This window comes from Neomonachus schauinslandi, chromosome 6 (assembly GCF_002201575.2).
Source record: "Neomonachus schauinslandi chromosome 6, ASM220157v2, whole genome shotgun sequence".
Taxonomy (NCBI): domain Eukaryota; kingdom Metazoa; phylum Chordata; class Mammalia; order Carnivora; family Phocidae; genus Neomonachus; species Neomonachus schauinslandi.
In genome coordinates this window covers 23,415,645-23,441,488 of record NC_058408.1, presented here as the reverse complement: position 1 = coordinate 23,441,488, position 25,844 = coordinate 23,415,645, and the positions used below count along the sequence as shown (strand labels likewise).

Here is a 25,844-nt window from a genome sequence, read left to right as displayed (position 1 = left end):
CTACTTATTGAAAAATGAATAGGATATTATTCCTTAGAATTGAAGACTAAGATAGCATAACTTGTATTGCCCCTCAATATTTGAGAGTTATATGGTGACTGGGAAGGTCAAATTTTAGACTTCGCAGCCAAGGTGAAAGCTCAGAATATTTCTATAAACTAATTAAATTTATACATCAGGGAAAAGCAATCTTATGACAATATCTAAATTTAAAAGTATTAAATTTTAAAAAAACAATTTTATATGCGATCTAAATTTTAATACAGTACAGATATTAATGCCAATAATGGTTATTGAATGCCAATAATTATGTCCAGTATTCTCTCATGAACTTTATAAGCTCCTGTCAATTGTTTTATTTTCTCTACCAGTACCACTTTTTTCTTTTTTTTCTTTTTTTCTTTTTTATTTATTTATTTTTTTAAAGATTTTATTTATTTATTTGAGACAGAGAGAATGAGAGACAGAGAGCACGAGAGGGAGGAGGGTCAGAGGGAGAAGCAGACTCCCCGCCGAGCAGGGAGCCCGATGCGGGACTCGATCCCCGGACTACAGGATCATGACCTGAGCCGAAGGCAGTCGCTTAACCAACTGAGGCACCCAGGCGCCTAGTACCACTTTTTTCTATCAAAACCTTAGAGAGATAATTTTACTAAACAAACAAACAAAAAATAATCTAACAGGAACTTTCTGCTACACTTTTATTCCTTATCTAATTTTATTCAGAAGCCCTGTAATAAATAATGAAACACATAATTGTATTATAAGTGTTAAGTGGGGACTTGTCAGATTTTGTCCTTGTTGCTGACTGTTTCGTGTATGTATTATTTAGTCATTGTTTAAACTGTATTTTGTGTGTTTCTTTTTTTCCCTCCCTTTGTGTCAGTCTCGAGAAACAGCATCACAAGTAAGTATTTTTGTCTCCCTTTCCTCAGATAGTTTAATATGTGAATTCAGAGCTGTTAAAGGGAAAGAGAATTGAATTCAGTATTTCAGATGTTAAAATAAATTAATTAAGCTGAAGTGTTATAAATGTTCTATTTTCAAGTTAGCATGTCTATATTTCCCTAATAATATTGCAAGTTCATTTTACCTGCTTGTCTTGAAATTATGTTTGTATATTAATCCAATCATATATTTTACTGTGTGGTGTCATTACCTGCTTGTCGCTTACTGGCTGTGTATTGTCTGTCTGTCCTTGAATGAGGTACCCACCTTCAGTGCAATCAACTGAGACTAAAAAAGGGTTGGCAGTCATGGGATGTGAAACTTATCTTTCCCCATGCTACCTATGTAGGCTGGTCCTCCTAGAAAGGGGTATAGGAACAATAGGACCTGGGATGGCTTTCTCTAGTACACTTTTTTTTTTAAAGATTTTATTTATTTATTTGAGAGAGAGAGAATGAGAGACAGAGAGCACGAGAGGGAAGAGGGCAGAGGGAGAAGCAGACCCCCTGCTGAGCAGGGAGCCCGATATGGGACTCGATCCCGGGACTCCAGGATCATGACCTGAGCCGAAGGCAGTCGCTTAACCAACTGAGCCACCCAGGCACCCCTCTCTAGTGCACTTTTTAACGTTGAATTTATTCTTTAATAATTTTAATTTATTGTCATTAAGAAGCCATCAGTTTAGTGTTTGATAACATTGACCTGGGCTGATAATTGATTTGTTACAATAAAAATAAAATTCTTAATAATATATATTATGCATACATATGCATATGCATGCACTTATATTCCTAAAACCTAAAACCTAAAATGTATGCATATATTATGCATACATATGCATATGCATGCACTTATATTCCTAAAACCATGATATTATCTTCATGGGATTTGTATTTTTAATTTTATTTTCCATTTTCTTCATATAAACTATGATAAATAATTGTCATTATGTTCTTAGCACTTAATGCAGACTCCCAAGCATAAATATAATTAATGAAACCATTACAAATATAAATATTTTCCACTTTAAAAATTGCATTTTGAATGTCAAAGCAATGGTAGAATTTAGCACATTAAGTGTAAAGCTTGTGTGCCAAAGTTACCATCTAAAAGTACACGTTGATTTAAGAAAAATAAAATTAAAAAAAAAGAAAAAGAAAAAGAAAGCTGCAAGTCTATTTTTAAGCTTGTTGGAATTTAGAGAAAAGTTCTATATTCATAATATCCACATCTTTGATGTAATGACTGTTAACTACATCATAGATTTGAATCCATATAATAAATGCAAATTTTGTTCATTAAATTCTTTTAAACATCTTAAATTATTTATTTATGATTTTATGAGCTATACCTCTATTATATTTTTCAATATTCTTATTTTGTTTTATTATATATTGAATCCTTCAGAATTTACTAAATATTACCAAGAAAGCTTCCCTTGGGCCTGAATGAATAACATTTTAGAGGAGTGCTTTCCTCCCATCATGGTCCACATTGAAAATGTAATGTTTGTTTGGCATGAAGCTGCTTAGGGGTTTCAGCTACCATGGCTACCTGCAGGTTGAGCAAATTAAAATTTTAGATCAAAACAGAACATATTCCTGGCACATACTGGGTTTGGGGAACTCATTTTATAGTTTTATTGTTGCTTTTTTAGATAATGTTTTATAATGAGATCAACATATATTTCTAAATTTTTAATTTATACCAATATTTGACCTGACCAGCTGTACAAATAAAATCTCAAGGGTATTGAATTGGCATGCATTAATTCATAAATATTTTAGTAACATGTCAACAGCAGAGTTGTTTCACCTTGTCTTTCCTAAAGGGATTCTCAGGTATAAGTCCAGACCTGGTCCTCAATGGTAGAAACACTTGCTGGGGTTCACTCTATGTCCCAGAAAGATCAAAATTTTCATTTGGTTAAAAACTTTATAGCTTTATGTTTGGAAGTGGAGTGAAACTTTTAGGTGTAGGTTTTGGCTATGTTGCAGTTCTATGTATTGATTCAAATGTTCTGCACTTTTTATTCAGATGTTACACATCTCTATCACCTCTTTTCTCTAACTTACCATTTCAGATGCAGGAAGGCAAAGGTTTGGCTCATTTCTGAATCATGGCAGCCAATTGCAAGTTGACTTTTGGAACTTTTTCCCACTAATTGCTTTCTTTCTTATAGTTGTTATTCTAGGGTCTCGACATCCTTCAATCAGTTCCCTATGTAAGCAAAGTGCCTTCCCTCTACTGCGAAGTTTGAGTTTTCCAATATAAGTATTTTTCTTACAATCCTTTTTATGAAGGAAAAAAGAAACTCTAATTGTACTTTGGATATGAAGACATTTATCTTTGTAATTCCCTTTGTTTCTACAACAATTCCCATTCTTTCCAGCTCTAGTTTTTGTTTTTAGCGTTTTTTTTTCCCTCTCCATCAACTCTCTCCCTTTACCTTCAAATATACCCAAGTTTCCCCAGTTCTCAAGAAAAATTTTCCCTTTTATCCTCTTTTTTAAAGATTTTTTATTTTTAAGTAATTGCTATGCCCACTGTGGAGCTTGAACTCACAACCCCAAGATCAAGAGTGGCATGCTCTACTGACTAAGCCAGCCAGGCTCCCCGTCATTCAATTTTTACTTATCTTATTCTTGTTAAGCTCTGAGAAAAGTTCGTATATGCTGTCTATTCTGTTCCTTATCGGTGTCTTCCACAGTTTTTTTCCCCACTACTCTATTTATCCTGTTCTTGAATCAGTAGAAATCTTTAAGCCAAAATCCTTGGCATTTTATATTAGTTTTTATTTGTTTAAACATCATATAATCTTTAGCAGGGGTCATTACCTCCTACATCTTAAAATTCTTTTATCCTCAGTTTTCATATTATGAATTACTTTCTTTACCTGTTTTACCTGTTTTTATTGGTTTATTTCTTAAACTGTTCCCCTTCTTTCTACTGTTCAGTTTCTGCTTATAACAGTTCATTTCAGATGCTGCCAATGTGATCTTCATCTGAAGGCTTCTCCCTAACCCATTGTCCCTGGGATTGGCTCTGGAGCTCAAGACTCCAAGTAGCTGCAGCAATCTGCCTTTGTCTCCCTTCTAGGACTGGACTTCATCTTTAGTTTCCAGAAAATACTCCGTTAACCACCTGAAGGTAGGCTAAGCTTCACTGCCATTAGTCTCACCCAGAGCCTTAATCTTGATCCCTGCACAATGCTAAGCACTTTATTGTTTTATTTAATCCTCACCAGAAGCCAATATGGCATACAATATTATTCTTATTTTTAAATAAGCAGAGATGTAGACAAGTTAACTTGACCAATGTCAAAAACTTTGGAAGCAGCCAACCTGGTTTTTAGAATTTATCACTATCTGACACCAGAGCTTCTTTTAATCACTGGGTCTCACTGTAGCAGCCTCTACTGATTTCTGAACTACATCTCTCTTTCACCATCTATTTTGAGGTCCTCAAATGCTTTGGTTGAGAATCAATATGGGAAATGACACTTGAACAGTAACCAGGCATTTACTAAAGTTATGTTTTATAGTCTTTTGGTCTTTTTCTACACTTGATCTCAGAACACTTGTTATGTCTTGTGGTTTCAATTATTACTTCTATGTTAATCGATAGCAAGTTTGTGTTTTCTGTCCTTCTAATTTCTAAAAATGAAGAACAAGCTCATTTTCTGCCAGATTCTCTTCACTTTACTATCTACCAGAACTACAAATATTTATTGAGCACCGCTAGGCACCAGATGCACCCACCTAGATACTTGGAATGCATCAGTAAACATACAAGAAAGATTTCTCAGAAAGCTAACATGAAAATTTCATGCCTATTCTTTAATTACTTCTTGATGGATTTACTATATCTAAATTCTCTTCCCTTCAAAATCTTACATAGAACAGACAGATTAATGACCATATTCCTTACTTTACTCACATGATACATGATGCATATAGTGGATGTTTGATGCCTACTTTATGAAGTCAAATTTCTTGTTGCTGGATTTTAAACTGCTCTATATTCTGGCCATTCTTTTTTGATATTCCTTCTGTTCCTGTTCCCCATACAAATCATTTATTCAATTATTCTGTCTGACCAAATAGCAATAGACTTGGTACCAGATGATCTGGGTTTAAATGTTGGCTCTTCCTTTTACTAGCTGTGCGTGAAATGGTCCATTCTCAACACATAGCAAAGTGAAGACTAAATAGGGAGCATATGATTATCACTTCACAAATTATAAAAAGGGGCAGATATGTGTTAATTGTTCATAGCTAATTGCAAACAATTCTGGGGTAAGTACATAGAGTAACATAGATCTTATTTCATCAATTTTCTCTGCTACATCACTTTGAGTGGATGGCATTCTCTTAGAAAACATTTGTTTCAATACACTTACATTTATAAATAATATAAAAGTAAGTATTCTTGTAATTGGATAAGTAAATACCTTGTAATATTAGTCAAACAGATATATTCACTAACCTCAAATGCACTCTAATTTACTCACACACACACACACACCTTAAGTCTGGGCTCATCTATCATTTTCTTTCACTTTCTTACAGAAATTTTACTCTTGGATCTTTTTCTTACCTTATTTTACAATTCTTTTAAAATATTTTCTGGCTCTGATTCTTATCTTGTGCATTTCCATCCCCAGGAAAACATTTCTTACTTGCATTATTTATTTACTCTAACTTAATAAGAATCTCAATGGCATACTTATTAGCAAGAAGCCGTTTAAACGCATCCAATCTGTTTGATTTAATTTAACTACATAGTCATGGCTTTTTGTCCATTTAACATCTTAAACTGCATGGAGATCATTCTTTCACTTTGCACTGCCATAGGAAGTAAATTAAGCCTTTAGTCACAGCCCCTTGTTGAATGGCTGCTAGAGTCTATAAAATAATCAGAGCCAAATGGAAAATTATAAAGTTGATCTAGGTCATCTAGGTTTTCATAAAGGAGTGGTGATATGTAAGCAACAATATACTTGGATCAATAATACTGTTTTGTATAGATTCTGTACATAAGAATGTGAATATTTATATCTTCCAAGTCTTATATCATTATGTCTGTTCTTTAATTAAGACATTACATATGTCATAGAAATTTTCTTTCCACAGGCTCATTTATCTATAACTGCATATGCTTTAGGGCAGTGGTTCTCAAATGATAGGAAAGAGGAGTTTGTGTGTGTGTGTGTTTAAAATGTTTGGGGCATGGCAGAATTGGTGCTATATGCCTATTAGAATCACAATAATAGTTTCTCATAAATTCATATGCTTAGGTCCTTTTTTCCTGGAATGTAAAATACTGGAGGTGATAGAATGATATCCTCCCTGACTTACCCTATAGTATGTAGGACGTACCTCACACACATATACCCATGGTTGAAACCATTGCCTTAGCCTGTGTATTCCTGTAATTCTGCAAAATGATGAGAAAATTGAACTGTGAAGAGGACAAACCTGGCAATGAAAGGATGATTCTAATAATGTAAACCATTGGAGTACATTTATGAGCATGTTAAACCTGTGTGCTTATTCAATGCTCTTCTATTTGTTGATTATTTGTTTGTTGTAGGTCAGTTTTAGAGTTTAAAGCTATTCAAGTGTATAAGCTATTCTCTATACACACATATATAAGTCTGTATAGTATGTGAAAACCTAAACATAGAAACCCCAGAAGGATGTTTTATGTAGAAAGCAAATATGTTCTTTTTGTTTTGTTTCGTTTTGTTTTTATTAACATATAATGTATTATTATTTGTTTCAAGGGTACAGGTCTGTGATTCATCAGTCTTACACAATTCACAGTGCTCACCATAGCACATACCATCCCCAGTGTCCATCACCCAGTCACCCCATCCCTCCCACCCCCCTCCACTCCAGCAGCTCTCAGTTTGTTTCCTGAGATTAAGAGTCTCTTATGGTTTGTCTCCCTTTCTGGTTTTGTCTTGTTTCATTTTCCCCTCCCTTCCCCTATGATCCTCTGCCTTGTTTCTCAAATTCCACATATCAGTGAGATCATATGATAATTTTCTTTCTCTGACTGACTTATTTTGCTTAGCATAATTCCCTCTAGTTCCATCCATGTCATTGCAAATGGCAAGATTTCATTTTTTGATGGCTGCATAATATTCCATTGTATATTTTTACCACATCTTCTTTATCCATTCATCTGTTGATGATCATCTAGGCCCTTTCCATAGTTTGGCTATTGTGGACATTGCTGCTGTAAACATCGGGGTGCACGTGCCCCTTTGGATCACTACATTTGAATCTTTGGGGTGAATACCCAGTAGTGCAATTGCTGGGTCGTAGGGTAGCTCTATTTTCAACTTTTTGAGGAACCTCCATACTGTTTTCAAGAGTGACTGCACCAACTTGCATTCCCACCAACAGTGTAGGAAGGTTCCCCTTTCTCCGCATCCTTGCCAACATTTGTCGTTTCCCGACTTGTTAATTTTAGCCATTCTGACTGGTATAAGGTGTTATCTCATTGAGGTTTTGATTTGTATTTCCATGATGACAAGTGATGTTGAGCATTTTTTCATGTGTCTGTTGGCCATTTGGATGTCTTCTTTGGAGAAATGTCTGTTCATGTCTTCTGCCCATTTCTTGATTGGATTATTTGTTCTTTGGGTGGAGTTTGATAAGTTCTTTATAGATTTTGGATACTAGCCCTTTATCTGATATGTCATTGAAAGCAAACATATTCTTATATGTAGTTATTTCTAGACATAAAATGAATGAATTGGTTAAGGAAAACCACTTTTTAGTTTCCTTATAAAACAAAAATTAATGATGGAGAAATCAGTCTAAATTTGGGCCAGATTTTGATTCTGATCTATTGGACACACATCAGTATATGGAACACAACAGTTAAAATTAAATAACTATTAGAAGAGTAAAAAAGTATCTTGAGACCTACAAAAAAGTAGTTGCAAAATGTACAATAATAACAATTCTGATGCTGGTAATATTATCACTCCACCTTAAAAAAAAAGACAAGCATTATTTTGAAGAGAAGAAAAAATGCTATACCAGAGAAGATAAAAAACATTTCACTACTACACAGTGAAAGAAGATGGACATTGTCTGACTTCATAAGAAAAACAATGAGAAAAGTGGTGTTAGTGGCATTGGTTAGTAGCATTGTCATAGAAACATGACATAATAAAGGCAATTTCATTAAATACTTGAAATATATTTCTGAATACTACAACTCAAAAGAGTTATGTATACTTTAGAGAAATATTAACCCTTAAATATTGTAAATTACTATTTAGAAAATTCATCTCTCAGGATTACCAGTGACCTCTATAACATACATATGATTAGAAGATGTAAAACCTTTATTAAAAAATCTCCCATCATAGGGGTGCCTGGGTGGCTCAGTCGGTTAAGCATCTGACTCTTGATTTCGGCTCAAATGATCTCAGGGTCATGAGATCAATTCCTGTGTCAGGCTCTGCACTCAGGGGGAGTCTGCTTGAGATTCTCTCCCTCCCTCTCCCTCTGCCCCTCCCCCACCTACCTCTCTCTCTCTCTCTCTCTGTCTCTCTAAGTAAATAAATAAGTCTTAAAAATAAAATCCCCCATCATAGGTAATGCTATGACCCTAAATAAGCTAAGACCTTTTATTACTTCTCTTCTTCTTCCTTGGTGTCTCTATAACAATAGATATTATTTATGATATGTATGTTAGAGGGCAAAAAGCTGTAGTAAGAACTATTTGATAATATTCATCGCCCATCCTATTCCATGAAAAATACTTCTTTCTTGGCCTCCATGATAATCAATTTTTCTATATATTCTCATAGTCTTAATTTCTTATTTTTCTTCTACTTTCCCAACTGAGGATATTGAGGTATAAAAGTTAAAATTAGGGAGTTATCTCTAAAACACATCTATCTTTTCATTATTGTATCCCATGTACCTTGAACAGTGCTTCACACAAGTGCTCAGTATGTTTACTGAACTCAGTCATAGGTATCCTCAACATAGAGCAATCCTTTCAAAAAATCCTGTTCGAACTTATGTGATTTTATTTGTATCTCCTCTGTCACTAATTTTGGTGCTTAATTATTGTTTTACTCTTGAATTTCATGTAAATGCTTAAGGACATCTGCCTTGTAATTCCTGTTCTCATAATGTATAGCGTATGACTAAATATGCCCAGAAATTTTACTAAGTTGAAGGAACCTTGCATTTTGTGCAAGACAATGGCCCATTCCTTTTTGTGTTCTCCTTTGTGAATTTTTATATGTCCTGAATGAGTATGTCAAATAAATCCCCTTGCAAGAGATATCATCAATATAATGTCATACCTATGTTCCCAGGGAAAGTTGGATGCAGTAAAGATCTTGCCTGCAAAGATTGAGTGCATTTGCCAGGCTTTTAAGGTATCCTATATGTAGCCATGTAAAGAAGTATTTGTGTTCCTTCGAAGGTGAAATTGGTTGAGAGGCTGTCAAAATGGGCATGAAACAGAAGATGTTAGTCAAGTCTATGACTGCAAAGTATTTAACAATTGCTGATTGAATGGAGTCAATAATTACAGTAATATTGGGTATTGCACTTTAATACTAACAACATGTCATTAAGGTTGGGATACTCTACTGTGGGGTTCCATTCATTCTTTCCGAGTTTAAGAACTAGTTGAATGGACATTAAATGGAGAAGCAGTGGTAATTATCATCTCTTCTCTGAATAGTTCTTATAATTGATATCAATCCTTGAAAGCCCTGTTCAATCCTTGAAGGCCTTATTAACTATTTACATTGGACATACAGAAGGTTCAAATGGCCCCATTTTGTCAAACCAATTGTAAGTGGCAAGGATTTTATTTCATTTAATTTTAATTTATAACTCATTGGATTAGAGTGTGCAGTGTCTACTAGGGGATATTGTAGGGCAATGGGTGTTATGGTCATGGGGGATTTAGGCAAGGCAATAGTTCTGATGGTTAAGATGAGGTATACCTATGTACCTATGTGTTTTTATTTTATGTCTGATAATCCCCATTGGGATTACCTTAATTTTAGTGCAGTCTCCATATTTACAGTGCCTGAAGTTTATTGGAATCTCCAGTCATAACTATAATGTGAACCCCAACCAAAAAAAAAAAAAAAAACCCCTGAAGGTTTGCCAGTTGGTACAGTTCAGGAGATATTAAAACTTGGAACCTATGTTGTAGAAGCACAAAGCCAATCAGCTTCCTTTTATCTTTTTGTTTTAAAAATACTTTTAGTAAACTAAGAATTTTCAAGTTGAACAAATTGTAGACTTTCTGTTTCAGTTGTTTCCTCCCATATATCCAATTTTTTGTTTGTTTTTTCCTTCCCTTTGATTTCCTGGTTAGAGCTGTCTTTGGTTGCTAGACCCTCAGGGGGATCCTTTCTACCCTGCTCACGCTTATATGTCTCCTCTTCCAGAGTCTCAGGTCAGTTTCATTAGAGTTATGGGTCTCCCTGATGGCAATGGTTGCGTTATTGGATTTATTTATTTATTTATTACGAACCTAAGGCTTCACTCAGTTTTGCATTAACCCCTTAGCTATGCCACCCAGGCCCATGGGTACTTTTCCTTCTAACTCTGGGGATCAGGATCTTTGCTGTTACAGAGTCATAGCAGCAGAAGCAGCATTTTGTAACACCTTAGTGAGCCGTTTTCTCAGCATGGCCACTGCTCTTCCTCCCCACAAGCAGCCACGTAATAGACCTGTATAATACACAGAATATCAGTTCTTCCCCTGAATGCTCTATGGAATGGAGATCGATGCCTGGTTGAGGCATACAACCAATGGTCGTAGGGTAAGACTCATTCCCTGAACTTAGTGTCTGTCATGCTTCGTACTGATACCTGTACACAAAATTCAGTATGAAACACACAGATAAGTCAGAGACATATGGCATAGGGCCATGTTAACAAAAGCCCCAAACTCATACAAATGGCCCGGGCCATTAGTAGTTCTATCTGGATTAGGTTCTTGCAGTTTTCCATTGACCTACATCACAGAGTATGATAATATTAAGAGAGTCTTAAAGGAGCTCTTTTGTTCTCAAAGAAGAGTAGCCATTCACAGAGGATGGCAGGGCTTTGCCATCCTCTGAATAATTCTAAGGGCCTGAGCTGTAATTCATTTATTAGGGCCTGCCACAGGCTCAAAACAGCATCCCTATCTGTCAGTGACATTGCACACACCATTGGTTTTACTCGATCACATAGCCCAAGTGGCAAAGCATCTAGCATATAAGGCTGAACCTCTTACAGAGCCTTTTTTTTTTTTTCTGGACTCTGCTAAAAATTGGCAGGGTTTTGGGTCACTCGGTAAATGGGCCATAGTAACACACCCAAATGAGGAATATGTTGCCTCTAAAATCCAAAGAAGCCCACTAGATGTTGTGCTTCTTTTCTGGTTGTAGGAGGGGTTAGATGCAACAACTATTCTTTACTTTGGAAGGGATATCTTGCCATGCCCCACACCAATGGACCCCTAGAAATTTCACTGAGGTAAGAGTCCCCTATATTTTTGCCAGATCTCTTTTCCATCCTCTGACCTGCAAATGTCTTTTCAGTAAGTTTTGGATAGTTGCTACTTCTTGCTTACTAGGTCCACTCAGCATAATGTTATCAGTGTAATGAACTGGCATGATACCTTGTAGAAGGAAAGGATGCCAGGGTCCCTGCAAACTAAATTATGACATAGAGCTGGAGAGTTGATACACCAGTGAGGTAGGACAGTGAAGATGTATTGCTGGCCTTGGCAGCTGAGCACAAAATGATTCTGGTGTTTCTTATTGATGGGGATGGATAAAAAGACATTTACCAGATCGATAGCTGCATACTAGGTACTAGGGAATGTGTTAATTTGTTCAAGCAATGAAACCACATCTGGTGCAGCAGCTGCAGGTGGAGTTACCACCTGGTTAAATTTAGGATAACCCATTGTCATTCTCCAAGCTCCGTATGTCTTCTGCCCTTGCCAAATAAGTGAATTGAGTGGGGATGTGGCAGAAATCACTACACTTGCATATTTCAAGTCCTTGATGGTGGCACTAATTTCTGCAATCTCTGTAGGAATTCATTATTGCTTTTAGTTTAATATTTTCTTAGGTAGAAGCAGTTCTAGTGGCTTCTACTTGGCCTTTCCCATCATAGTAGGTCAGTATGGTCAGGGAGCCAATGTGGGACTGGAACTGGGGAAATATCCATAGGATGGGTTCTGGGACCTACTGAGTCCACTGTGAGACATATCTGAGCTATTGATGACCTCCATAAGCTCCTACTCTAACTTGTGGACCAAAGTGATGTTTTGAGTGTTGTGGAATTAGTATCATTTCAAAGCCAGTCTCTACTAGTCTCTAAAAGTTCTGATTATTTCCTTTTCCTCAGTGTACAGTTACCCTGGTGAAAGGTCATATGTCCCTTTGGGGAAGCCTGGGAAAAAGATTACTGGTATAAATTTTTGGCAGTGTACTGGGTCCTTCCAGAAAAGGAATAAGCCTCTCCTTCATCGAAGGGTTTTGGTTCTGTAAACTGGCTCAAATCTGGGGATTATTTGAAAGGTTGTTACTTTCTATTTTTATGATTCAGGTTAGAGTTTTGTTCACTTGATCTAAATGTTTTCTGCTTATGCAGATTAGGTAAAAATTTAGTAGTTTTCCTATCTGTTTTACCTATAGGAACACAATGATTAATTAGCCAGTGCTGTGGGTCTGTGCAAGTCAGACTATTCTGATTGCTGCTTTGACTCTGCTGTCCATTATAGCAACCATGTTCACTCACCTTGCCTTGGGCAATTGATTGCCACTACTTGGCCCCTGCCTCCTTGGGATTGAACTACTCCCATTTCATTTAGTGACTGCAATTACCACTCTAAGGTCTGGTCTTAGAGAGAAGAGTAATCGTTGAACTCTTCAAGGATACTGGGGCTCTGCTCACAAATTTATTTCTCATAGTTGTGGTAAAAGGAATGCCTTCTAGACTCTCTCACTGTGGGTCTTAAATGACAAATCTACTCTTACATTCCAATCTCAAGGATTCGAATCCCTTGCTTTACATTAAACCAAATTAGGTCGTGCATGTCCAGCTTGCTTACTATGGACCACCTTTTGGTACATGTTACAGCCAACCAACCAGATGAACTGTTAGAACCCTTTCTAACTCCCCAAGCTTCAACTCCCAATGCAGAATCTCTGCTTAATGAGTCCATATCAATAAATTATGCCTGATTCAACTTAATGTTTCTTCCACCATTATCCTGCACCCTTAATATCCATTCCCACACCTGTTCCCCAGATATTGGTCTGTATATGTTTGAGAACTCAAGTAGTTCTTTTGGAGTATAACTTCCTGAACACGTGGTGAAAAATAAAATAAGTAACATATATGCCATCTATCATCTACCTATTTATGAATCACTTTATAAAGGACTCCTAACATAATAGTACAACCAATTAAAATAAGGATGACATTCCCTTCTCAACTTGCTCTTATTAACACAGATGAATTATTTAATTTATTTAAATTAATTATTTAGATTCTAAGGGAAGACAGCCACCATTTAGTTAGCAATAATATTCAAGATCCTAAAGAAGGCAGAAAAAAGTACTATTTTCTGGGTTTAAAGCACTAGGAAAGGCAGTAGGCAGTTGAAATCTCTGTACATTAGTTGTTTCTGAATGACCGTTTTGAAGGCTCAAGGGAAAAGAAATTAACCACCAATGTGGAAATACCACCAAGACAATAAATTAGCTAGGTTTCAAATTCCACAGAGACCAAAAAAAACGCAGAGATTTAATCAAATACACATACACACATACATGCACACACACATACACAAAACCAGATTGCCAAAGATGTGTGAATAGGCAACTTGATGTGTAAATTTAAAACAAACAATAAAAAAAAGAGATTGAACTCATAAAAGTAATTGACTAGGTTTGATTTTCTTTTAGGGATAATAACAGAAAGATGGGTGTTGTTTATGGGGTGGGGGAAGCGGGAAAGAGAAAGAGAGGAGAAAAAAACAAAGAGAGGGAGATGTAGTCTGTTCAACAGTAGTAGAAAACTAGCCTAAATTTGTGGATTATTTAGCATTATCTCTAAATAGAGAACCTGGAATTTTTTTCACTTGGACATAAAATTAAATTTTGACTCTCGAAGTTATGGGATTGGAATGACAGGTTAATGGAGGTTCTACCTACTATGAGTAAGCCTTATATTCACAGAATAATAGATGAAATAGAAAGCTACCTAAGAGAATATGTAGGTGAAATATCTGATTTTTAGATATGGAAAATAAAGTCAAGAAACTGAAATAATTTTTGTTATTCCACCAAGTGATTAGCTTTAAAAAGAAAAAGCTATTACTTGAACCTAAATTCTTGAGTAATTATTTGGCTTTAGAATTTATGTTAGAGTATTACTACAGATTCTCCTAAGTTTTGTTTATTTTGTCATGAGAACTGTGAAAATTGTCACTATTTTTCAAGAAGCTCAGTTGGTTTGTTTGAAGTCATGAAGTATTGGCTGGATGGGATTGAAAATACAACCTAGTATTTGATTCCAAATTCAGCATTTTTTAGAAATAGTATTGATTATTCTCTAATTATCTCTATGATTCTGAAAATATGTTGAAAATACATCTAAATACAGGACACCTGGGTGGCCCAGTCGGTTGAGCTTTCGGCTCTTGAGTTCTGCTGGAATCATGATCTCAGGGTCCTGGGATCCAGCCTTACATGTGGCTCCATGCTGGGCGGGGAGTCTGCTTAAGACTGTCTCTCTCCCTCTCCCTCTGGCCCTCTCCCACTCCTGTGCTTTCTCTCTAAAAATAAATAAATAAATAAATAAATAAATAAATAAATAGACAATACATCTAAATACAATGTAACTAGTTATTTTCTATCTCTATTTAGATCACAGACTAAGTGAACTTATAAACTGAGCCTTTATAGAAAGTACAGAAACATCTTTGTGTGAATTTTTTTTTTTAATATAAAGAAATTTCCGTGGAACCCAAAGTCACTAGCCAAGGTGTATATGGATTTAAATATAGATGATGTCTCAAGTATTCTTGCAATTTAACCTTCCTTTAATGGAAAACATTAGATAGGAATTCTTCTATAAAATGTTAAACTAAGGGGAAAAAGAGAGAGAGAGGCAAACCATAAGAGACTCAACTATATGGAACAAACTGAGATTGCTGGAGGGGAGGTGGGCGGGGGTGGGCTAAATGGGTGATGGGATTAAGGAGGGCACTAGTTGTTATGAGCATTGGGTGTTGTATGTAAGTGATGAATCACTATATTCTACACCTGAAACCAATTTTACCATATTTATTAACCAACTAGAATTTAAATAAAAACTTGGAATAAAAAATAAATAAATAAATAAAATGTTAAACTAACATATCTTCAGTGGTTTCATTTTCCTCTGTTTTCTTTAGCAACAATTCAGAATGTCTTCAGTCATAAATCAGATAGCACAGTTTAAGGCTATTTTAAAGCCTATAAAACTATTCTTAAGGGAGCCATGAATCCAGATTACAAACAGTCACTTTCAAACTACTGAGCGAATTGATTTATTTTAAAATACCACTTTATTCCACAGATTGCTCAATAACCTTATGACATGAATCACTTCAATAAAAAAAATTGAGAGGAAGTTGAATTGGGTCATTTTGGGATGTGTGTGTGTGTGTATGTGTGTGTAGAGTGTGGAAAAGAATGTTTGATATTTATTGTGATCCTGACACTTTCTGCCTTTCTGAAAACAATGAAAGTAATTAAGCTCTTTTAGGCATAAGAAACATTTTCTCATTTATAAAGCTGCCAATTCTTATTCTTGTGAAGAAATATTTTTAGCCTTTTTAAAAACCATATTAAGTTTGATAAATATTTGGAGAATATTTAAATATTTAAAAAATAATAATGCCTTAAATTTATATGAAAATTGTTGATTAGATATATGAATTTTTCATTTCCGTATTGAACTGTATAAATACGGTCCCAGAAGCATTTCATATAAAATATGTCTTATTCATGTTGCTATAATATAATATGTCCATTCAAGTTGCTATAACAAATTACCATAGGCTGGGTAGCTTATAAACAATAGAAATGTATTGCTCACAGTTCTGGAGGCTGGAAGTGGGAGATTGGGGTGGCAACATGGTCATGTGAGGGCCCCCTTCTGATAGCAGATTTCTCATTGTATAATCACAGGGCAGAGGGGCTAGGGATCTCTCTGGGGTCTTTCTTCTAAGGGCACTAATCCCACTCATGAGGACTCCACACCCATGGCCTAATCACCTTCTAAAGACCCCACCTACTAATAGCATCACCTTTGGGGTTTAAGATTTTAACAAACAAATTTTGAGGGGACATAACGTTCAGATCAGACCATAGCAATATGAAAATATCTTTTTTCATTCTCATAAGCATTAGTATTAAATCTTGATTTTTCACATTAATAATTATATCAGTCGTCTGATAATTAAAATACAAAACATCAAACCATAGTCCTCTCGTTATTCATAGAAATAGTGAAGAATAATTTATAGAAGCAGGGCAGGGCAATAAATGTCCACTTTAACTTAAATATTGTTCTCTTCTTCAAATTCATGAAACTAACCAAGGAATCTTTACCCCTGAGGGTTTGTTTCTAGCACCTTGATTTCTTGTGAAATATGGTCACTGATAGAGAAAACTGCATCACAAATATGAGTCACAACCTGTCTTTTTCATACACATTTCTCCCTTTTATATAATCCCTCATAATTATTTCTTCTTCTCTCTTTTACTGTCTTTTCATACCAGATCGTGAGCCATAATATTAACTAATATTTAGTGAGCATTTGCTGACACAGGCACTATATTATACCCTTTTCAAGTATTATCTCTTAGATCGTCTCAAAAACACTGTGAGCAAAATAAAAATATAATTACCATTTTTCGATAGGGAAATGGGAATAATCTTAGGCGGTTTATGTAACCAGGAATACAGAGCTGGTAAGTGATGAAACATGTATTTAAACCCAGGTCTATCTGATGGCCAGCACACTTGCTTTTCTTCTTTTTTTTTTTAAAGATTTTATTTATTTGAAAGAGAGAGTGAGAGAGAGAGAGCACAAGAGGCGGGAGCGGGAGAGGGAGAAGCAGACTCCCTGCTGAGCAGGGAGCCCGATGCGGGACTCGATCCAGGGACTCCAGGATCATGACCTGAGCCGAAGGCAGTCGCTTAACCAACTGAGCCACCCAGGCACCCTAGCACACTTGCTTTTAAGCATTCTATCACTCTGACTCTAACTCAGGAAAAGGTCCTATGATCAAGGCACTTCTGTGTCTCCAGCACACTGTGTCCACTAGATGGTTCGTCACGTTCAAAACACAATAGAGTCAAATCAGATGATGAAATGACAGCAAGAAAGTATATTTATAAATGGACCTTTTTAAAAAAAACACACAGGCATACACATACATATTCTGTATCCGGGAATAGAATAACTAATGCTTATTTCCACTGAAATCGATATTGTCAATAATCATTTTAACTAAGATATATTAACATTATTATTATATGTGGAAATTTATAGTTGGCACATGTTTTCTTTATACATTAATGTATTAGAAGAATTTGTACAACATTTCTATGAGGTAGAAGATGGGCATTATTATTATTCTCATTTTACTTAGTGATTAAGCAGTTTTGTTGTAGGAACAAAGCTAGGAAGTAACCAAAATATCATTCAAATTTGTAATCTTATACATAAAATTCTATTCCTTTTCATTATGTCATATGGAAGGATGGGAGAAAGACCTGCAAATTCCAAACATAGAGAACAATCTATTTGTTGTCAGTTTCGATTTCTAACCCTCTATTCCTTCTAATTACTTTTTTTTGGTACTTAAAGTGAAATATACAAAGAAATGATACTTATTTTATTGAATACTTGACAAAAAGACCTCTCGATTCCTATGGATTTTATGTATAAATCATGCTATTCTTTTCTTAGGGAAGTTCAAAACAATGATGAATAGGGTATTCAGTAGTGTTTAACTAACACATACATAGGCTTCAGTTCATGTTCTAGATATTTACTTGATACAATTCCAGGTATATATAACTAAGAAAAAGCATTCACAAAGAGATAGTGTTTCATCCTCTACTTGAATTATGGGACTTGCAAGGCTACTATTTCCACGTATTTGTAGGAAATCAAACTGTTACTCACTGGGACTTATGACTAGAAAAATCACTTCAAATAAATGTAAGATTGTGATTAACAAAACTCTGTAAGACAAATGTCTAAATACGAATGTTTTCATTTTTGCTACAGAGTACATATAAACTGAAACTACTGAACAAGGATTGATATTCTTTACTGATGGTAGATATTAGTCATGGCTTATGTATTTTACTCCCACAGAAGAGGGTTTTCAGTATATTATCAAATAGGTGAGACTAGAGGAAGTTAAGACTTATAAAGGTATCCATTATTGCAAAACCATGCAACAGTCTACATTTTAATACTTCCAACGTAAATTCTATATCTCAAATAAGTTTTCTAAAAATATTTTAATAAAATGTTCTCTTACTATGGAGACTTGAAAGTTAAAACAAACTATTTTTAATATCACTCACTGTTTTGAAACAGAAATATGGATGAATATTTACATTTTTCATTGAATTTAAGTGTGAGATAGTTTCATAGCTTGCCACTAGGAATTGTACGCAAGTCATTGACTGAGACTCCATCATTTATATTCACTTTTAAAGGATTTTATTGGATCTACCTCTTGATCTTACTTAAATTGGTAATTTAAACTCTATTACTTTAAAAGCCAGCAAAACATGCCTGTTAGAGCTGAAGTTCAAACTTCAGTCAATAGAAGGGAAACACAGTTGGCAGATTCATGAACGTTGCTGTTATGCACAGTATAATTCAGGAAACTGTTCATTTGCATTACATGCTTTTAGTAAGTAAAACTTCCTGCTTTGATCTGTGTTGCATTTCATTTAACTTCCTGGTATCAAAAGCAACAGTTTGAAACAGGAAACTCTTATTTATTAAGGGCCTACAATCAAAGGAAAGCTTCTTACTTTAAAGTCAGATTTAGTAGTAAAAAAGTAAATTAAAATAGACTCTCTGAGTTTGTTCATTGTTTTCCTTCCTCTGGAGAATAGCCTGATTTAAGTTTTATTTGTGATTCTAGAATACATTTGTGAAATATTACTATTTATAACATTTTTCACTTAGAATACTAAGAACAGTTCCTGAAATATGTTTTAATATTTTAATCAAAAAAAGGTTTATGTGGTGAATAATTAATGTATGAATTAAATAAAAAGTGCTTTTTGTTTTCTTCTGGCTCAGAGGAGTGAATTAAAAAAAAATTCACATTTTACAAAGTTCATTTCAATGCCATCTTTAGAAAGAGCAATAATTTAAAAATCTTTTAAAATATTATTAATTCCAAAAGTAAAACAATTTTCATAACCTTTATTTAAATTTCATATAAAATATCTGTTGTAGATTTAGAAAAGTCCATTACATTGACTTTATTTGCAGATTTAAATTATTATTTTTTGTTTGTGTTCCAAACAACTCTATGCAAGCTAGCCATTTGATAACAGATGCATGAAAAATGAAATCCTTTCATAAAAACTTATATTGGAGATGCAAAGCTACTTTATCTGCTTCATATATAAGTTCAAAACAATGTATTTTCAAATAATATTTTTAGTAACAACAAAGTAAATCAATGATTATGATTTGTTCTTTCTGTGAAAATTCTCATGAGCTATATAATGATACCAAGTTATTAGCAAAAATTATTAGCCTATCTCCAGGTTTCAGTAGTTCCTAAGATATCTAATTATCAATATCCATTTCCTTTAAAGTCTCAGATATCCATCAGTGTAGAAGAGTGGGAAGACACCAAAGACTCCAAAGAACAAAGTCATCACCGAAGCAACCACCGCAACTCAACTTCCAGTGACCAGTCAGACCATCCCTTACTGCGGAGAAAGAGCATGCAGTGGGCCCGAAGACTGAGCAGAAAAGGTCCAAAACACTCTGGTAAAACAGCTGAGAAAATAACCCAGCAGCGACTGAACCTCTACAGGAGGTCAGAAAGACAAGAGCTTGCTGAACTTGTGAAAAATAGAATGAAACACTTGGGTCTTTCTACAGTGGGATATGGTATGCTCTTTAAAAGTATTGTATGCTATGGACTTGTGATTCTTGCCATAGTCTTTGTGTAGTTGGTTCAGATTTAGTAAGTTAAGAATCACATTTTTGTTTCACAGGCCAGTTTGAAGGAACTACTGACACATATCTAATACAGAAAATTATAATGATGACAGTAAAAGTAAATGCTAGAAATATTAAGTATTTGCTTAGTTCTCTAGGCACTCTGCTGAACTTATTATATGAATTATCTTTTTAATTTTCTCCAAAACTTTTCCACTTTAGAGATAAAGAAACTTAGTCAATAACTTGCTAATTAGCTTTTTAATAGCATGGCTGAGATTTATATCCTGTTCTGTCATGCTCTTACACACACACACACACACACACACACTCTCACACACTCACACACTCTCACACACACCCAAACCACATTTTATTCTAGGAACTGGGATAATATGAATTTGAGGCATTGGCAAGTAACTAAATGTACCAGTCACAAATGAACCAAATCCATAAAATTTGTTTAGTTTCTTGTGGTCCAGAAATAAAAGTCTACAAAAGCTTTAATTTGAAGCTCAAATAGTACTTGATTTCATATAGCGTAGATTGCATCAATAATTATTAAGTTCCTGTGTTGATCTATGATTGCCATATAGACCAAAAAGCACAGCTTAAATAAATAATGCGAAGATAATTTTAAAATATATTCTTTACTACTCTATGAATTTTATTTAAAAAAGAAATTTAGTCAACTTAGAGTAAAGCCAGATGATAAAGTGGTTTTTGTTTTATATATATAACTTGGGTAAACCAGAAGCTAAGATAATATAAATATCATGCAGGTTAAGGATAAAATGGAATGCATTCTATATTTGTCCCATCTCATCTTTATTATTAAAGTCTCAACTTGAAACAGTGTATATAGGGAGAAATTTTAATTATTGAATTAGGTAGAGTTTAAAAGAAGTTAACCTGCTAGAACTATGCAAGGTGCTTTATGTGTATTTTTTCATTACTCCTCATAACCCAGAGTGGATAAGTGTCCCACTTTACCCTCAGAATTTGAAGCTTAGAGCTTAAAGGCCTTGCTCAAGGGCATACAGTTGAAATGTGTTGGAGTCAGGATTCCATATGTAATTGAAATAATTATTTAGTACTTACTTAAACATAGTACAGACTAATCTGTTAGCAATAATTTTAATATAATCACACAAGGTCTTACGTTAAAGAGTAAATTCAAAGAAAAATTGATCTTCCTTTTAAAAACTATATTAATAATTCTTTGCTAATTTGATGACAGTATGATTGTATTTCTTATAGAACTATAGTCCTATATTTATGTGTACTTTTGTTAGTTATTATTCAGCTACTCTTTCTTTTTTTGGAAAGTTCTAGTAAATGATTGTTCATCCAAGTTCCAGCTGTGTTTCATGAACATTATAACTCAAGGCTGGTCCTGTAAGCAGTGTGGCAGATAACAGTTTGACTCTAAGAGACACAAAAATGCATGAACTGGCTGCATGGGAGAATCATCAGGGAACATATTATGTTTTTGCTAATGAAACTTCTATCAGGTACCTTGCATTTAGTTATTCTTGTGTTTTTTTTTTAATAAATCTGTTAATTTAATTCTCACACTAACTCTTACAGAAAAGAAGAATGGATATTGTCCACCTTCTTTTTTTCTCTCTCTTTTCATCTTTCTTTCTTCCTCTCTCTGTCCCATTCTAATCATCTATTCATCCATAGGTCCATCAATCCATCCTAAGGCCATGTACTAGCCACCTTTAATAACATAAAGATTATGAAAACAGGATTGGGATTTAACACATCATGAGCTTCTGGACTTCTCCATGTGTTCCTAACTCACAATAATTCATCCATCCAACAGATAATATTGGGCTACACTGGGAATAGAATAATGACCTATTCACATAGGACCTCTGCATTTTTGGAACTTATATTCTAGTATCAGCCAGTAGGCTCATTGAATTATTTAACCTCTCCAAGCCTCTTTTTATCACTGTGAAATGGAATTGATAATGTCTGTCTTATAAGTTTCTTGTGAGGGACAAATGGGATAATGAATAATAATGTACTGAGCCCAGAACTGGCATTCAGTTAATACCACAAATCTTCCATTTATCGATTTAAGTACTACTGTATGTACATCTGTACTTTATACATAAAAGGAGTAGATTTTTCTTTGCCCACCTCAGCCAAACCAAACAAAACAAAAACAAATTTTGTACCCTCAGGGGCAATATTGCCTCCATTGAGGATGCGTGCTTTAAAACAATTATTTTGCATGTTTGTCTTCCTTCCTTGAGAGAAAGGGAATATCTTGCTCATCTTTTCAACTTTGGATCCCCAATATATTACACATTTCCTGACACATAGGAACCCAGTAACTGCACATTGAATGTGTGAACAAATGGAGTGCTTACAGGTGAGAAAACAGGGTCTCAAATATAAATGATTTCCTAGCCTACTAGACACTCAAGTCAGTATTTTAACTTACGACTTTTGACTCTATGTCTCTTTGTATTTCCACTACACCACATGTTCTTTGTGCATATCATCAATATTCTATAGTGATTTATAGTTGAAAAATGTTTTTACATACATTAAAAAAAAATGCATGATGATTGATTTAACCATAAGTCATAATCTGCTTTTTTCTGAGTTAGGTCTGGCGTGCTCCAAAAGAATGAATAGATTACTTTTGACCTCTTGGATATGAGACATAAAGGAGAGGGAAAGGGAAGAGTCAAAAGACGACTCTTGAGGGTTTTCGTTTGAACAATTAAGTATATGGTGGTGACATTCACTGAGCTTAGAGAAAGAAGACAAATATGTTGGGGTAAAGATAATAAATTTAACCCAGTCCTAACTAGGCAATGTTGTAAAAGAAGCTGGATATCTGCTATCTGGTTCTCAAGAAAAAGAAATGAGATGTTATATAGACTTAAGACTCTATATGCTGATAGAGCATATGGATTTTAATTAAAATCGTAGGAGTAGATGAAATAACCCCTGGTAAAGGACTATAAGAGAACTTCGGAAAACATTTCAAGAATGTTAAGGGAAGAAGTATTTTTTTAAAAACAAGAGACTGAAATGTCTAGAACTGAATTACCCAAAATATGATAGTATGCTATCAATTGGTTACATGATTTATCATGACATTGATCCTTTATACTTTCAGAAGGCCATGTGGGGCCTGGGGTGGTCAGAGGCACTCCTCAGGCTGGTTACTTCCAGCCATAAGCAGTTTTGTCTGTTACCCCAATGTGAGTACAAATATCATTTGTTATATGTTCTATGATGTGAAAAAAATGTTGGAAAGTATTGGACTGAGATATAGGGGGCAATGATTAATAATGCCAAAGAGTGTCATTGAGTGATAGATCATTGATAGACCTTGGTAAAAGTAGTATCAGTTAATTAGTATGTGTGCAAGCCAAATTTGAGTAGCTTGAGGAATGATGTGAGGTAAGGATTTGAATATAGTGGATTTAAATATATTAGAAACCCCAAGGTATTGGAAATTTAATGTTCTATCTCATTGCTCCACCATTTATTGCTTCTATTGCCAAAATCATGTCACCGTACAAGATAGATGTGGGAACTCCAATTATTTTGTCCACATTCCATCAAGCAGGAAGGAGGGAGATTACCAGAGAAGGAAAGGTCTCTTCAATTAAAACATACTATCAAGTAATTGCACTCACCATTTCAGCTAAGTCCCATTGGCAGGGAATATGTCTTATTTTTGGTGGCCCAAATCTAACGTTAAAGAAGACAAGAAGAATTACTCTATTGAGAGACAACTGTCTGTCTGCCACAGCAGATATTTTTAAGAAGTTTCATTGTGAAGGAAAGGTGAGAATATGGAGTTAACTGGATGGGAAAGTGGAGAGGGAAGTGAGACTGTTTGTTTTGAAGAACAGAGAGATACGAGCATGTTTATTAAAATTGAGCCATTAATGAAGAAGTTGAAAATACAGGAAAAAGATCATAGTTGGAACCTTTTGCTTTGGTAATTGGAAATGAAGAAAAATACATGTTTTAAATGCAGTAAACTTGTAGGTATTTTGACAGGAAGGTAAGTAACATTTCATGTGGTATTTCATAACGCACGTTGATATGACCAATATTATTTTCTAAATCTAGAAATTCAATTCTGGAACATATCTGGCCCCAAGATTTGAGGGATGGAATTTGAAGACCTCTATATTTTGGTAAAATAGCTAAAGTGAAAATCTACAAATTCTGCTTGCTTTCCATTGAATTTTTTGGGGAAATTTCTTCACTATAATTTTTTAAAACTTCCCCTCAAAGTTCATGGCATTGTATACAACAAACTGGCCATGTGTTTTTGGGGCACATCACTATCGCCCTGAAATTCATGTTCTTTAACCCTCAAATGAGGATAATAAAGCCTTCCTAAAGGGGTATGGTGTAAAATAATAAAATGTATGTGAAAAAATGACTTTTTAATCTGTAAGCTATACTGCAAATATGAATAATTATACTTTTCTTTATGTTCATAACTGGCATTATTCTTCAGCAATCTATTTAGAATAGCTCTCACATTCACAAAACAAAATTATTCTTTCTAACTATTGACAGATTCTTAATGATTAGCTCACAGAATGGCGCACACTAGTGAGTATAAATTGGCAAGTAAGTCTTCCTAGTGTGACTGCTCCTACATGTGTTAGCCAATTTTGACATGGATTGTTGTAAGTTTCATACTGTTACTAAAAGATAAAATGCCAAGGTAGAAAAAAACCAAATCCTTTTAAGTGACAAAGAGATAACTACTAGTTATCCACTGGCTTTCATTACATCTATCAGAAGGTCTTAGTTTCTTTCTAAAGTAACTTTATAATTGCCTGAAATAATGGACAAATTAAACAAGTATATATTTTTTTTTTTTTTGATTGATTTTTTGTTAAAGATTTTATTTATTTATTTGAGACAGAGAGAATGAGAGAAAGAGAGCACATGAGAGGGGGGAGGGTCAGAGGGAGAAGCAGGCTCCCTGCCGAGCAGGGAGCCCGATGCGGGACTCGATCCAGGGACTCCAGGATCATGACCTGAGCCGAAGGCAGTCGCTTAACCAACTGAGCCACCCAGGCGCCCAACAAGTATATATTTTTTAAGACAATAAGGAGACTTAATCCTTTCATTCTCTTTCTTATGGGAAAGAAATAAGCAAAATTAACAAAAAGGACTGTTATTTCAACCCAAAGTTATGATAGATAAGGTAGTGGTAGTAGCAATAGTAATAGTAATAGTAGTAATAGTAGCAATCATCAACTTCTCATATTCTTTTGTAAATCAATTATCATTTTATGTAAGTTTTAAAAATTTTTTCCCAAAATCTTAGTCAGTAAGTCAGGTACCTTTTCTAGTACAAAATTATTTACAAATTTTCCTAAAGCAAATTACCAAAGAGGGAAAAGTTACCATAGCTAGATATTTCTTCAAGAATGGTGGAGGGTGGGAGGGATGGGGTGGCTGGGTGATAGACACTGGGGAGGGTATGTGTTATGGTGAATGCTGTGAATTGTGCAAGACTGTTGAATCACAGATCTGTACCTCTGAAACAAATAATACATTATATGTTTTAAAAAAGAAGAAGAAGAAGAAGATAGCAGGAGGGGAAA

General features: G+C 34.7%; 1 protein-coding gene across 3 annotated transcripts in view; it reads left to right on the top strand.

Moving 5' to 3' along the window:
• The window catches only part of KCNT2 (potassium sodium-activated channel subfamily T member 2), a 377,441-nt gene that overhangs the window by 332,489 nt on the left and 19,108 nt on the right, over positions 1-25,844 (top strand). For 2 of the 3 annotated variants that reach the window (XM_021686660.1, XM_021686659.1), the window contains one exon: positions 19,875-20,175. In XM_021686660.1, the coding sequence (XP_021542335.1) occupies positions 19,875-20,175 (301 nt within the window). Of the gene's footprint in view, positions 1-886; positions 908-19,874; positions 20,176-25,844 lie in introns of all 3 variants that reach the window. The other variant, XM_021686661.1, reaches the window with a different exon arrangement.